The sequence below is a fragment of the Chelonia mydas genome, chromosome 2 (assembly GCF_015237465.2).
Source record: "Chelonia mydas isolate rCheMyd1 chromosome 2, rCheMyd1.pri.v2, whole genome shotgun sequence".
NCBI lineage: Eukaryota > Metazoa > Chordata > Testudines > Cheloniidae > Chelonia > Chelonia mydas.
Genome location: NC_057850.1, coordinates 224,939,045 through 224,951,306, shown reverse-complemented (window position 1 = coordinate 224,951,306; position 12,262 = coordinate 224,939,045). Strand labels below are relative to the sequence as shown.

General features: G+C 38.9%; 1 protein-coding gene across 11 annotated transcripts in view; it reads left to right on the top strand.

Moving 5' to 3' along the window:
• Positions 1–12,262, top strand: part of NEBL (nebulette) — a 379,942-nt gene that overhangs the window by 293,643 nt on the left and 74,037 nt on the right. For 9 of the 11 annotated variants that reach the window (XM_037890823.2, XM_037890825.2, XM_043541298.1 and 6 more), the window contains exons 8-10: positions 4,803–4,910; positions 7,924–8,031; positions 11,241–11,345. The exons of the other annotated variants lie outside the window; for them this stretch is intronic. In XM_037890823.2, the coding sequence (XP_037746751.1) occupies positions 4,803–4,910; positions 7,924–8,031; positions 11,241–11,345 (321 nt within the window). The remainder of the gene's footprint in view (positions 1–4,802; positions 4,911–7,923; positions 8,032–11,240; positions 11,346–12,262) is intronic. 11 annotated transcript variants of the gene reach the window in all.

Sequence of the window (12,262 nt, the reverse complement as noted above, 5' to 3'; positions counted from 1 at the left end):
TACTAAAGAAATAAACAAACAAAAGACCTTAATTAAGATGGTAAATAAATATCCATTAATTTAAACCCACATAATTAGCATCATTTTTAAAAATTCATGACAGTCATAGATAAGCTTCCACCAACATCCTTAATTTTGACTCCCACATCCTTGCTCACTGTCCTACCCAGGTTACAGCATAGCTAGGGATGACATCTTGAGAATTTTTTTAAGTAATTGACTAAGAATGTTTTTGTTTTTAATTAATACCTTTTCTTTCAATTTCATTTTATTTCTTGAAGATACGTTTCTTCTTTCTTCTAAAAGAAAGCTAAAACAATTCTCAAATCCCACCCCCTAGTTCCCCTGATGACTTTTTAATTTGCCTGTTCTTCTCCCTCTCTCTCTTAGCCATGTTTCTGGCCCTTCCTTAAAAAGGAGAAAAATAGGAAAAGAAAATAAGTAACAAGAGAGAGGTAATATGTGTTTAGCATCCAACAAGATGTTTCCCCTGTGGCTAATCAGAGTTATACTACTACTGGGAGAGATCTTCAGATGCTGTTGGGGTCATCTTACATTACTGCGTTGCTTCCGTTTCTCCCTGAAGTGATGTGCTCTGTGTTGGAGTAGAGAGCGGAGGCAATGATGTAATGCAACAAGACAAGACAGCTGGGCCTGGAGGTAATGGGAGATCACTCCCCACAGTATGAACTTTTACAATCACATAGGTGGACAGCCCTCTTAAAGTTGGGACACTCATCCACATAGGCACCAGTGAGGAGCCCATTGTGGCCTGGTATTCACTCGTTCCTACACAGGCCTGCCCCAGTGACTTAATTAGAAAAAATGCTGCAGAATGCTAATGATAATTTATTACTGAAATACCAAAATTGAAATGTACTATTACAAAATCCACGTAGACCATGGCCTCAGATCACAGCAGCTGTGGGATGACAAACCAGTTGCATGGAGAGATCCTGTTTGCTCTGATGATTTCACACTTAGCAACAATATTAAAGGCCATATTGTGCACTCTGTATGAACAACTTGATGTCATTTGTTGATGATATGATGTAGCCCTAAGTAATTCAGTGTTTATACTCATGTACAATGACTGTACAATGTACTCTGGTCCTCTGGGAATAGTAAGAGGGTTGCATTGGCCACACTGATCTGCCCCTGTGTTAGGTGGCTTACTGATTTGGGCTTTCCAATAGAGCATTAATTCTGTCAGATTTGTATTAGGAGCCACACTGGAAATATATCTTTTTAAAAAGGAAAATCCTATAATGTATCCATATATATTTTTATAGTGAATATGAAATTGCCTTTGATAAAGAGTTTGTCCTTGCATTCACATAGGTGCACCTGCAGTTGATCCAAAGCTAATGCAAATATCTAGCAATGTGAACCAGATGAATCTACCATGCAGCCTGATTAATTATTGTAAGTGTCTGTACCAAGCTTACTTTAGCACAAGTTCTTTTCATGATAGGTAGCTAAACAGAAGTTTCTCGTTGATCGGGAGATTGATGACATACGTGATAAAATCCAATAAAAGCTTTTAATACCAACCAAATAAATCCACTCATTAATATAACCAAACATAAAGCAATGTACCGAGAGATAGATTTTAGAATTGATAGCATACTCACAGATCCTTAAACCTTATGAAAAACAAAGAGAAAAATTCAGGCAATGGAGCACATCAGAGTAGGGCACCAACCAGTTGGCACAGTTTCAGGACCTAACACACCCAGCATTTAGGGAATGAAGTCATATCTTTTATACCCATCCTTTATGTAACCATACAGATACAGTACATATTTGACCCTTTTATTTATCATCGTAAACTTATTCCTGCCCCTGTCCTGTGGGGCATGAATAAATCCTGTGGCATTCTGGGTATCCATAATTATACTTCTGATCACTGACCTAAATATTTGTGTCAATCAGTTTCATAATAAATCATATACGGCAATGTGGTCTAACTGCCTTGTTACTATAATACAAATTTTTTCAAAAGCCCACAAACTGTCCCCCTATTTCAAGTTAACTTTTGCAAGCTTATGGCATTACCTGTCCTTCTGTGGTCATTTGTTTGTCACATAGAATGTGAAGGCATACTTCTTGAATTGGGGTTAAGTCCTCAGGCGTACATTAACTAACCTAAAAATCAAGCCTGTCACACCATGCCTCACACTAATTAAAACAGGCCTTTTTACTATAGCAAAGCCTAACAGCCCAATTATTTGTGTTCTCTTACTTGCCCCCAAGCTTGTTTCAATCTAATAAATATTAAACATCTCAGTATTATACCCAATAATGTCATTACTAACAAAAGGGTGAAATATCAAATTTAGAGATCAAACAGAGCCATAGGTCAACAACCAGAAGTCGATAGATATTCATTCCCAGAGTCAGTCAGTCTGCTAGTTTATAAAATTTTTCATATTTTCACAAAAAGTTTCTTTTTTAAAAAATACAATATTTTGGAATTCACTTCCTTTGAGAAAGAAATCTGGTTTCTCTGATAGTAGTGCAGTTCTTGAATGTATATAATTCATAGTGTTTTTTCAAGTGACTGCTTTTGTTTTTTGTTAGTCCTATTAATCAAATATTGGAAATGGTACCTAAATATAATATGGTGGTATAAACTAAAACGGGAGGTGATTATTTTGCAACATGGAAAAAAATTTTTTTTAAAGAAGAAAACTCTTCCCTGTATAAAATTTGACAAAAAATTAAATTTTTGAAAACAGAACTTCTGAGGTGTTTTAATTATTTTATGGGACACTGATATGGGAATAAAGACAAAAAGCTGCATACTAATTGCAGAGTGTGGCAGAAGATAATGGATGTAAAGTAGGTTTAGATATCTGGTGTCTGATTTATAGTCACAAAAATAACATAATTCAGAATCAATGCTGAACCTTATTTTGCTCTGTTATGCTCAGCAGTTGCAAAGCATTAAGGCATTGTATGTAAAGTTTCCAGATGTTTGATGACCCAGGTACTGGCTATGCATGACATGATGGGTTGAAGATGGAAGATGGCTATGCATGACATGATGGGTTGAAGATGTGCAGGTTTAAATTAAATGTTGAGGTGTATTTTTTACTTTTTAAAAATAGTTTATCTACTTTAAATGTGGTTGCCTGCACCTTTTACCCCTATCTTTTCCCTTTTTAAAAAAAATCCAAACCTCACAGATAGAGATTTTGAAATAGACACTGTCCCCATTTTTAGGTGAAGAAACTGAGGCACGGATGGATTTTGTGTTATCAAAGGTCATAAAGGAAATATGTTGCCGAGCTGGAAATGTAACTCACGGCTCCAGTTGCCCAGCCTTATACAAACTGGATGAAATATTGGCCTTGTTGGCGTCAGTGGGAAAACTTGTATTAGCTACAGAGAGGTCTGATTTTCACTCCAGTTCACTCTATAACTGAGGGAATAATTTACAGAAAATAGTTTTATTTCCTCCCATTTAGCTATCCAAAAGTATTTTACATTTTTGTCAAAAAAAAATCTCTGTGGAGTATTCAACAGTTTATATTTGCTACTCAAACTGTGTTAGTTGTGTTTAGTCAGGTAAATCAAATGGTTTTATTATTTTTTGTTTATATAAGCACTTTGGTGAAAATCTTTGTGTGTACAAATCTAAAAGTTTAATTCTATGCCAGTGAAATTCAGTCAGATGAAAGTTAGTGGAAAACCAGCACATAATGGGCATAGGTGTGGCTGAAGTGAGTTCATTTCTAAATTCAAGTGAATAGTCCTGGCGACATTTTTGAGTGGATGTATGATCCCAGATGTGCCCGGCTGTTCTGTACCCTCTCCACAAGAATGTGCTATCAACAATAGTGTCATTAGTGGGTGATACTGAAGATATATTTCTTTTTATTACTTTTGTGTAAAACCATTTTTGACTAGAAACCTACTGTGACAAAGTTGCTCTTCTACCTTGCTGGGTCTCGCGCTTATTGGCGGATTTGCTCACCTTGGAGCTTCACGGCAGCCCTCAGCTTGGCCGTTTTTCTGAATTCACAGTCCAGGTCGACTCCTCCTGTGTCTGACCAGGAGTTGGGAGGATTTGGGGGGAACCCGGGCCCGCCCTCTACTCCGGGTTCCAGCCCAGGGCCCTGTGGAATGCAGCTGTCTAGAGTGCCTCCTGGAACAGCTGTGCGACAGCTACAACTCCCTGGGCTACAACTCCCTGGGCTACTTCCCCATGGCCTCCTCCCAACACCTTCTTTATTCTCATCATAGGACCTTCCTCCTGGTGTCCGATAATGCTTATACTCCTCAGTCCTCCAACAGTCCGCGTTCTCACTCTCAGCTCCTAGTGCCTCTTGCTCCCAGCTCCTCACATGCGCACCACAAACTGAAGTGAGCTCCTTTTAAAACCCAGGTGCCCTGATTAGTCTGCCTTAATTGATTCTTGATTGGCTGCAGGTGTTCTAATCAGCCTGTCTGTCTTAATTGTCTCCAGAAGGTTCCTGATTGTTCTGAAACCTTCCCTGTTGCCTTACCCAGGGAAAAGGGACCTACTTAACCCAGGGCTACTATATCTGCCTTCTATTACTCTCCTGTAGCCATCGGGCCCGACCCTGTCACACTACATTAACATAATAAAACAGTTCTTACATAAAACATGTTCTTCTCTCTCCATATTTGTTGTAACCTTCACTATTGTATAATGTTTGGTGATTTAGGGATGGAGAATTTGTCTTCATTTAAATTCCTCAGTAATCTCTCAATTTTTCATGCCTCCTTTCAGTGTAACATTTCAATATAAAATGTGTTTGCTCTGGTGGCAGGTTAAATACAAAGAGCAATTCAATAAGGAAATGAAGAACCACCAGTATAACCCTCTTGGCAGTGCTTCTTTCAAGCAAGCACAGATGGCATCCAGCTTGGCGAGTGATGTAAGTGCAGTTGTTCTGTATTCTACCTCTCAGTGTCTACGGTATATTGATCATGGTATTCTGTAAACATCATAATTTTCTTGTGAACAATTGTGCATCTTATTTGATTTACCAAGAGCAACCGCTCACAATATGTATTATATCTGCATCTGCAAGAACTGGGAAATTGAATTTGGAGTTTAACATGGAGATCAGTTTGAAAGCTGGTTGAAAGTAGACTTCAGAGCCGAACCTATATTATGTGGGACCCATTGCATAGTAGTACGTATAGGGCACCAGCCAGTTCAGCCCCCACTTATGAATAAGCCCTTCTTCTGCTAGTGCCTACAGTGCACCCTTCATTGCCCTTTCCTGCCTGCAACCCTCTTCAGGCTGTGACAGATCCCAGCTCCTTGTTTGTGAGGCTCCAAAGATTTTGATGAATTGCTGTGTGTGCACATGAATCGGGAGATGGAGCCAAAGTGCAGCATTTCAAGAAAGGAGAGTAGTTAGGGGATTTAATGTAAGTCACTGCCTGCTGCAGTCAGACTCAGATGGGAGAAAGCACATGTGCCATGTGGTGCTGCAATGCCGACAGAATGTTTAACAATGCTTTCATGTGGCTAATGTCATAAATTTGGGCTGTTCTTAGAGGCAGTACTGTGGTCCCGGATAACTTAGGGGCAGATTGTACATGGCCCCTTTGGGGGTGTGCAAAGAAAGGGAGGTTGAATCTTACTCCCCCTTTGTGTGGTTTGGGTAATTGCCAAGCACAGTTGTGCAGCGACTGCTCCCTCTTTACTCTGCAAAGGCTGGACAGTGCCCTGAAGTGTACAGGGGCCCTGTCTTCTCTGCCCCAGTCCAGTGGAGTAAGATCTGTAAAATAGTAAAAAAAAAAAAAAAAAAAAATCATGCCACTAGCAAACAGTGTTATGCTGGTGAAACTTTTAAAGTTTAGACTAGACTTAAAAAAAAAGAGGATATATTATATCATGAGGATCTTAACCAGGGTTTTCTAATGTGTGTACGAGGAGACTGGGGAGGGCTTGGATAACTGCATGAAGGACGAATTGGTGTGGGGGAAGTACATGGAAAAGCTATACAGTAAGTACTCCTGGGGGAATTCTGTGCTACTGAGTGCGTGCATAATTAATGAGCCATGCACAATTTTAATGTTTTGTGCAGAAAAAAGCTTCTGCTGAAATGTTGCCGTAGTTCCACCTTTTGCCCACTAGAGGGTGCTGTGGCACAAGAACAGCAGCAGCTCCCAACAGAAAACAACTTTTGCAATTCCACCTTTCGCCCATCAGAGGGCACTGTGGCAATAGAATACAGCAGCTGCTCCCAACCAGTAAAAGAAGAGAAAGAGCCTGACTTCTTTGCAACACCTGTCAGGCCAGGTCAGGAGACAGACAGTGTGGGATGCTAGGGCAGGGATGTCAGACAGGGGCTCATAAAAGCTAGTGGGAGAGGACAGACTGGGACAGGGGATGAATTGGAGTGGAGGCACAGGGCCATAGGGAGGAGGGAGGTGTAGGACCATGTGGTGATGGGGGAGGGGGTGCAGAGCTACATAGGGACAGAGGGTGGCTGGGTGGGGGCCCAGAGACACAGGGGGATGGGGAAGGGGTACAGAGACACATGGGGACAGGGGGAGAGGTGCAGGGTCACATGGGGATGGGGGGAGTAGGTGTCTGAGTGGGCGTGGAGGGACACATGTGGACAGGGGGTGCAAGGACACATGGAGGTGCAGGAACACATAGGGACGGGGCAGATGTGCCTGACTGAATGGGAGAGAGTAGGGGTCAGCCAGAGTCTGCATGGGGGAAGCTCCCTAACAATCCCTCCCCACCCCCCAAAAAAACCTGTTCCACAGTTTTCCCACCCATACCCAAAAACCCTCCAAGTTCACACCCAGGCTCCTTCCCAGCAACTTACTTCCCTCTCCATCAGCTCCTCCATTACCCCTGACTCCCCCAAGCCTTTGCACTGTTTCTGAGGGGTGCAGAGAATATGGTTCTGTTTGTAGTTTGAATGAATTATTACTCAGAGTTCTGTATTGATATCCTCAGTAAAGAATGTATTTGTCAAAAAACATTTATTGAATCTTTTTTGTTGTCTGTATTGTTAGACATACTTGCTGACAGGTATTTTGAAATAAATGACCAAAAATATTTGAAACTGGTGTGATTATGTTATGTTATTTAGACAAATAAAATATGCAGAATTTTAAAATATTGTGCATAGCATTTTTAATTTTTGTTGCAGGATTTTTAATTTTGGGGGTGGGGGGGCAGAATTCCCCCAGGAGTAAAGTAGGCAGGGTGCCGGGGGGGTTGATTGGTTTCATTTTCCTGAAGGGGAAACTCAACTTTTAAAAGTTTGGGAAACACTGCTGTCAGCTATTGGGAATGTATATGATTTGTCATTTCATCGCGTGATTAGGTTCTCTCTCATCTAAGGCTCCATTCATTCTTGTTACTGAAAGCAAACTGTATTAAATAAAAATACATGTACAAAATACTGTTTGATTGTGGGGTAGCTACTCTATAAAGATTTTTTTTTGCACACAAGCAGTTGATGAAAAATAATCTGACTTGAGGGAAGAAAGGCAAGAATTACCAATGAACAATATAAAGTTAATGATAAATTGTCCAACTGTAGAACAATATAGTGTAAAGATAATATTCAAATAAAAATCAGTAAGAAGGTATTTCTGATGTATATATCTGCCATAGCCTATTCTGTTTTGAAAAGTCTTACAAAATCTGATATGATTAACTTTACCCTTTTTGAAATGTTTACGTAGTTATCAAAATATTTGCTCGCTAGTGGAAAGGAAGCCCTCACTGTATATTGATTTTTCCAAATAGTAGTAAATGTGCACCACCTAGTGGCCATTGTACATATTTCATGCAAGCACTGTAGTAAGATTTTTCTTTTTCTTTCTTGTTTTTATAGTGTACGGTATAAATAGAACTTGCTGTATATTTCACAAGTCTTCACTTTGTTATACTCTGTATTCGGTTTTCAGGTGAAATATAAAAAAGATATGGTGGAAAGTCTACACAATCCAGCTTCAGACCTGCCAAACTTGCTATATTTAGAGCATGCTTTAAATGCCAGCAAAATGCATAGTAATGTAAGTTGGCTTTTTTAATCATTACTTTAAATATACTTAAAAAAAGAAAAATGTACCCATTTATTTAATTTATTGCAGAATGTATCACACACATGGCATTGTCTTCCTGTTTTTCAGTGCATTTTGATCACAAAATATTGTTTCTCATATATATAGCCTTTGAAGACCTGGTTCCTCTTGCTTCTTATATTTTAATCTGAGTAGGCCTTTATGTCCACCTGTAAAACCCTGCTTCTGGCACAAAATAATCCAGCTATCCAGTTTGAATCTGATTCTTCACATTACCCTTCTGTGAACTGAAACTCTCCCACAGCTGTGCCTTTTCTAAGTACTCATTTTTTCTTTATCACCCTTTACTTTTGCATCACTATCTTTTCCCCCTTAGGCATTCCATTTCTGAATTTAACCCTGGGTATCACTTTTGTATTGATCATATCCAAATCTATAGATCTCCAGGATTTAGGCCCTTCTTCACTTTCTGCTCACCAAATTATTTATCCTTGTTTGGCCTAACTGTAGCTTCCTTCAATTTAATGCATTTAAACTGGATATTTTTTACTAGCTGGTTAAATGAGCACCATCGGTCTGAACTTTGGAACTTGTTTCTTCTCCTTATCTCACATAAGACAAGAACCTAGGTGCTCAACTTATGTTCAAATTCCCTGATGTCTATATATCTGCCTACTCTCACCTATAAAACATTTTAATCTGACACAATTTCTACCATTCCTTTGGCCAAACAGTGGTTGGTTCCTACATCATCTTCATCCCTACAACTAGAGACATTTGTGATCTCCGTAAAAGTTAACTCTCTGGACTATGCTTTGTCCAAAAGCTGGTGGTTTATCTTGGCTGTGATCGAAACAAGAACACTTCATATCCATCCCCTGAGGTCTTCACTTGCTATTTGTCAAGTACAAAATACCTTAGGGTGTATCGACACTACTGCACACTCATCACAGTGGTATGTAGAGTACATACACTACATACCCCCTAGCATGGGTATACAGTGCAGTGTAGATGGTGAGGCACTGCTTAGGCGAGTAGAGTAAAGGCACACCTGAATCCTGTGGATATGTTCACTACATGGCTCTCTACATGACCAAGCAGTGCCCTGCCCATATACACAGCTATTTTTAGCAGTGTAATCTCCCACAGCCTCCCTGCTGCCAAAGTCTTTCTCCGACACCAGAAAAGGCTCCAGCAGTGGGGAAAGGCTCTGGCAGCTCCCCGCTGCTGGAACATGTCTGTGGCAACAGGGAAAGGCTCTACCAAGGGGGAGACTCCACTGCCAGAGCCTTTCCCCACTACCTTCCCCCTGCCAGAGCCTTTCACTGATGCATGTATCTACATGCACCCTACATGCCACCATCAGTGTTGTGCAGTGTAGATGTACCTTTAGTCTTCAAAATCCTTCATGGTCTTGATCTTTCCCCTGCCCCCATCTCTCTGACTTATTTTTGATTTATTCTCCAGCCTTTCCCTATGCTTCTCAAATTCCATCTTTTTTGTGTTCCGCCTCCCTGTCTCTCTATAATGAACAGCAGATCCTTCTTCTAGTCTACTTCAATATTTGGAACAGCTTTTCTGCCCCTAGTGGTCTCAAGATCTATTTTCTTCTACCCTACCTACAGTATGTTATACCAACCACGGTTAAAAGAGCAATTACTGAACCTTTCAGTTTCTACATAGTCCACAGTTCTTCCCTGAAATGTGTATTTCTGTTCATCCTTATCCTGATGTATCCAAATCTACCACCTGTGTGATACATTGTAACGTACATGGTATATTGTACTTCATGTTTTGACTATGATTTTCTGCAAATAATTATTTGTATGAATGACTCCACAAAAACATATTAACAGTATTGTATCGCAAAAATGTAATTCAAGCTGGTGTTTTGTGAGGATAAGTTATAACATTTACAGGGAAATCCAGAAATGTGCATATATGCACAAATACACCATTGCAGATTTTGTGAGATAGACGTCACTACATATCTGATTTCAGATGAGAAATTAGATTGAAGGGTCAAGTTTTGCCCTCAGATTTCCTAGATATTTATTGTGTAGCATTTGAAATCTAGATTTAAATTTTCACACACAGCCAATCTGAAATTTAGCAACTTTTATATTAGCTTGATTTGTTCTAATTGTAAAATGTCTTTGAGGTTTGTATTTGATCAAATACTGAATATATGGAATTTAGATTACATAGCTTCATTTTCATACAACATTTTGGAGTGAGTGGAATATTTTCTGTTTATTTTGAAAGAGCTTCTGAAGAATACAAATTCAAATGTATAAAGAATTGTATATATATTTTGAAGGGATAAAATTTACCAAGAGCAAAGAGTGCTCTTCCATTATGGACTCAGTGTTTTATTTTATTTGTACTTACATCCTGTAAGCATCAATCAACAGATAACATGGACAAGGTAATACATCTAAGATTTCCTATTGTTATTAATGCAATTTAATTTCAAATTAACACAGGTATTTGAAACAGGTTGGACAAGAACAGAATTGGTACTTTTCCAGGAGACCAGTTCTATGTCTGGAATTTAGTATAGTAAGAATAATGACTTTAAATATCCAAAAAGAAAAGGAGTACTTGTGGCACCTTAGAGACTAACCAATTTATTTGAGCATAAGCTTGCTCATGAAAGCTTATGCTCAAATAAATTGGTTAGTCTCTAAGGTGCCACAGGTACTCCTTTTCTTTTTGCAAATACAGACTAACACGGCTGTTACTCTGAAACCTTTAAATATCCAGGTTCTTCAGATATTTTTTTTTGTTACCATAAGAGAATGTGTGTAAATGTTGTGTGATGTTTATAATTATTTCCACTAGGAGGCAAATGGACACCATCAAATATGCTTTTTTGTCCTTTGAGCCTAAATAATATTAATTCTTTATTTTTCACAAGCAAAAATATTTAATATTTGTATAAGACAGGTGTCTTTAAAAAATTCTGAACTTTGTGGCTGTTCTTTGACATTGTTTTCATTCCACCACATTATACCTTATCCCAAAATTGGGTTATTTTTAATTGTTTAAGATTCATTATTAGTGTTAGGTATTTTATGTTATGTTATTGAATGGTACTTTATGTTATGTTGTTTCTTTTATGCTTATTTAAATTGCTCTTTAAATTGAAACCAGTCAATTTTATACATAAAAACATGTTTTGCTGTTCTTTGTTTCAGTATGAATACAAGAAACTGTTTGAGAAAAGCAAGGGGCACTATCATTTTGCCCTGGATACAACTGAACAGATGCATCACAAAGAAAATGCTGTGCTCCAAAGTCAGGTATACACAAATTGTAAATAAACCTTATGAAGTGACAAAAGCAGCTTTCTTACAGTTACTAAATCATGCACAAATCCCATGACAAATTACAATGATGTGAGATACATATAAAGTAATTGGGGTTGCAAGCGGGAGCAGCTGAGTGCCTACATGTTGAATGCTGCAGGAGTGAGGCCCAGTGCCACATGTCGACAGGGAAGAGGGTTTTTAAAACTTTTCTTAAATTCAGACACTGCTGCAGTGTTAAAAAAGATCATGAAATTAAAATATCACCCACCTGTAATGTAACATGTTGATCCTTAACTCTTTTTTGGTTTCACAGTATATAAACCCTCCAGTGTCTAGCTTGTGATGTTTTCCATATCTTTCTCTGATTAGGATGAATAAATAAATGCATGTAGCCATCCATAAGCCTTGTCGATAAATCTGAGTTGTACTTTTAATTGATGAGAATGAATGAATTTACAAGGCTCATCAAAACTTCAGGGTCCCAAGCCGAAAGATGTCTGCTTCCTTGCTGCACAAGTTATAATCAAAAAGCATATTACAGGGTCCTCAGAGTTATGTCCATCAGTAGTTTTATAACAAGTTTTAGGGTCAAATTCAGGTTGTCGATACTGCCTAAGCATATACAAGAAAAGAGGGAGCTGAGGGTAGACATAGAATAGAATGTAAGACCAACAGCTCTGGCTTCCTTCCCTTTCCTCTTGTGCAGGTTTCAGGAGAGGGTGTTTAAGAATTGTAGCTAGAGAGCCACAGAAGAAGGTGCCTGTAGGAAGTCAGGTCTCCACACCAGGTTCTGAGGGTCTGGTTGAACCCTAGGCTTGCATGAGCTTTTTGGTTATACCTAATTTGGCTTATGGGAATTTGTTTTCATTTATGGTTTTATATATGCCTAAAAGGTTATTTTTTCTGAG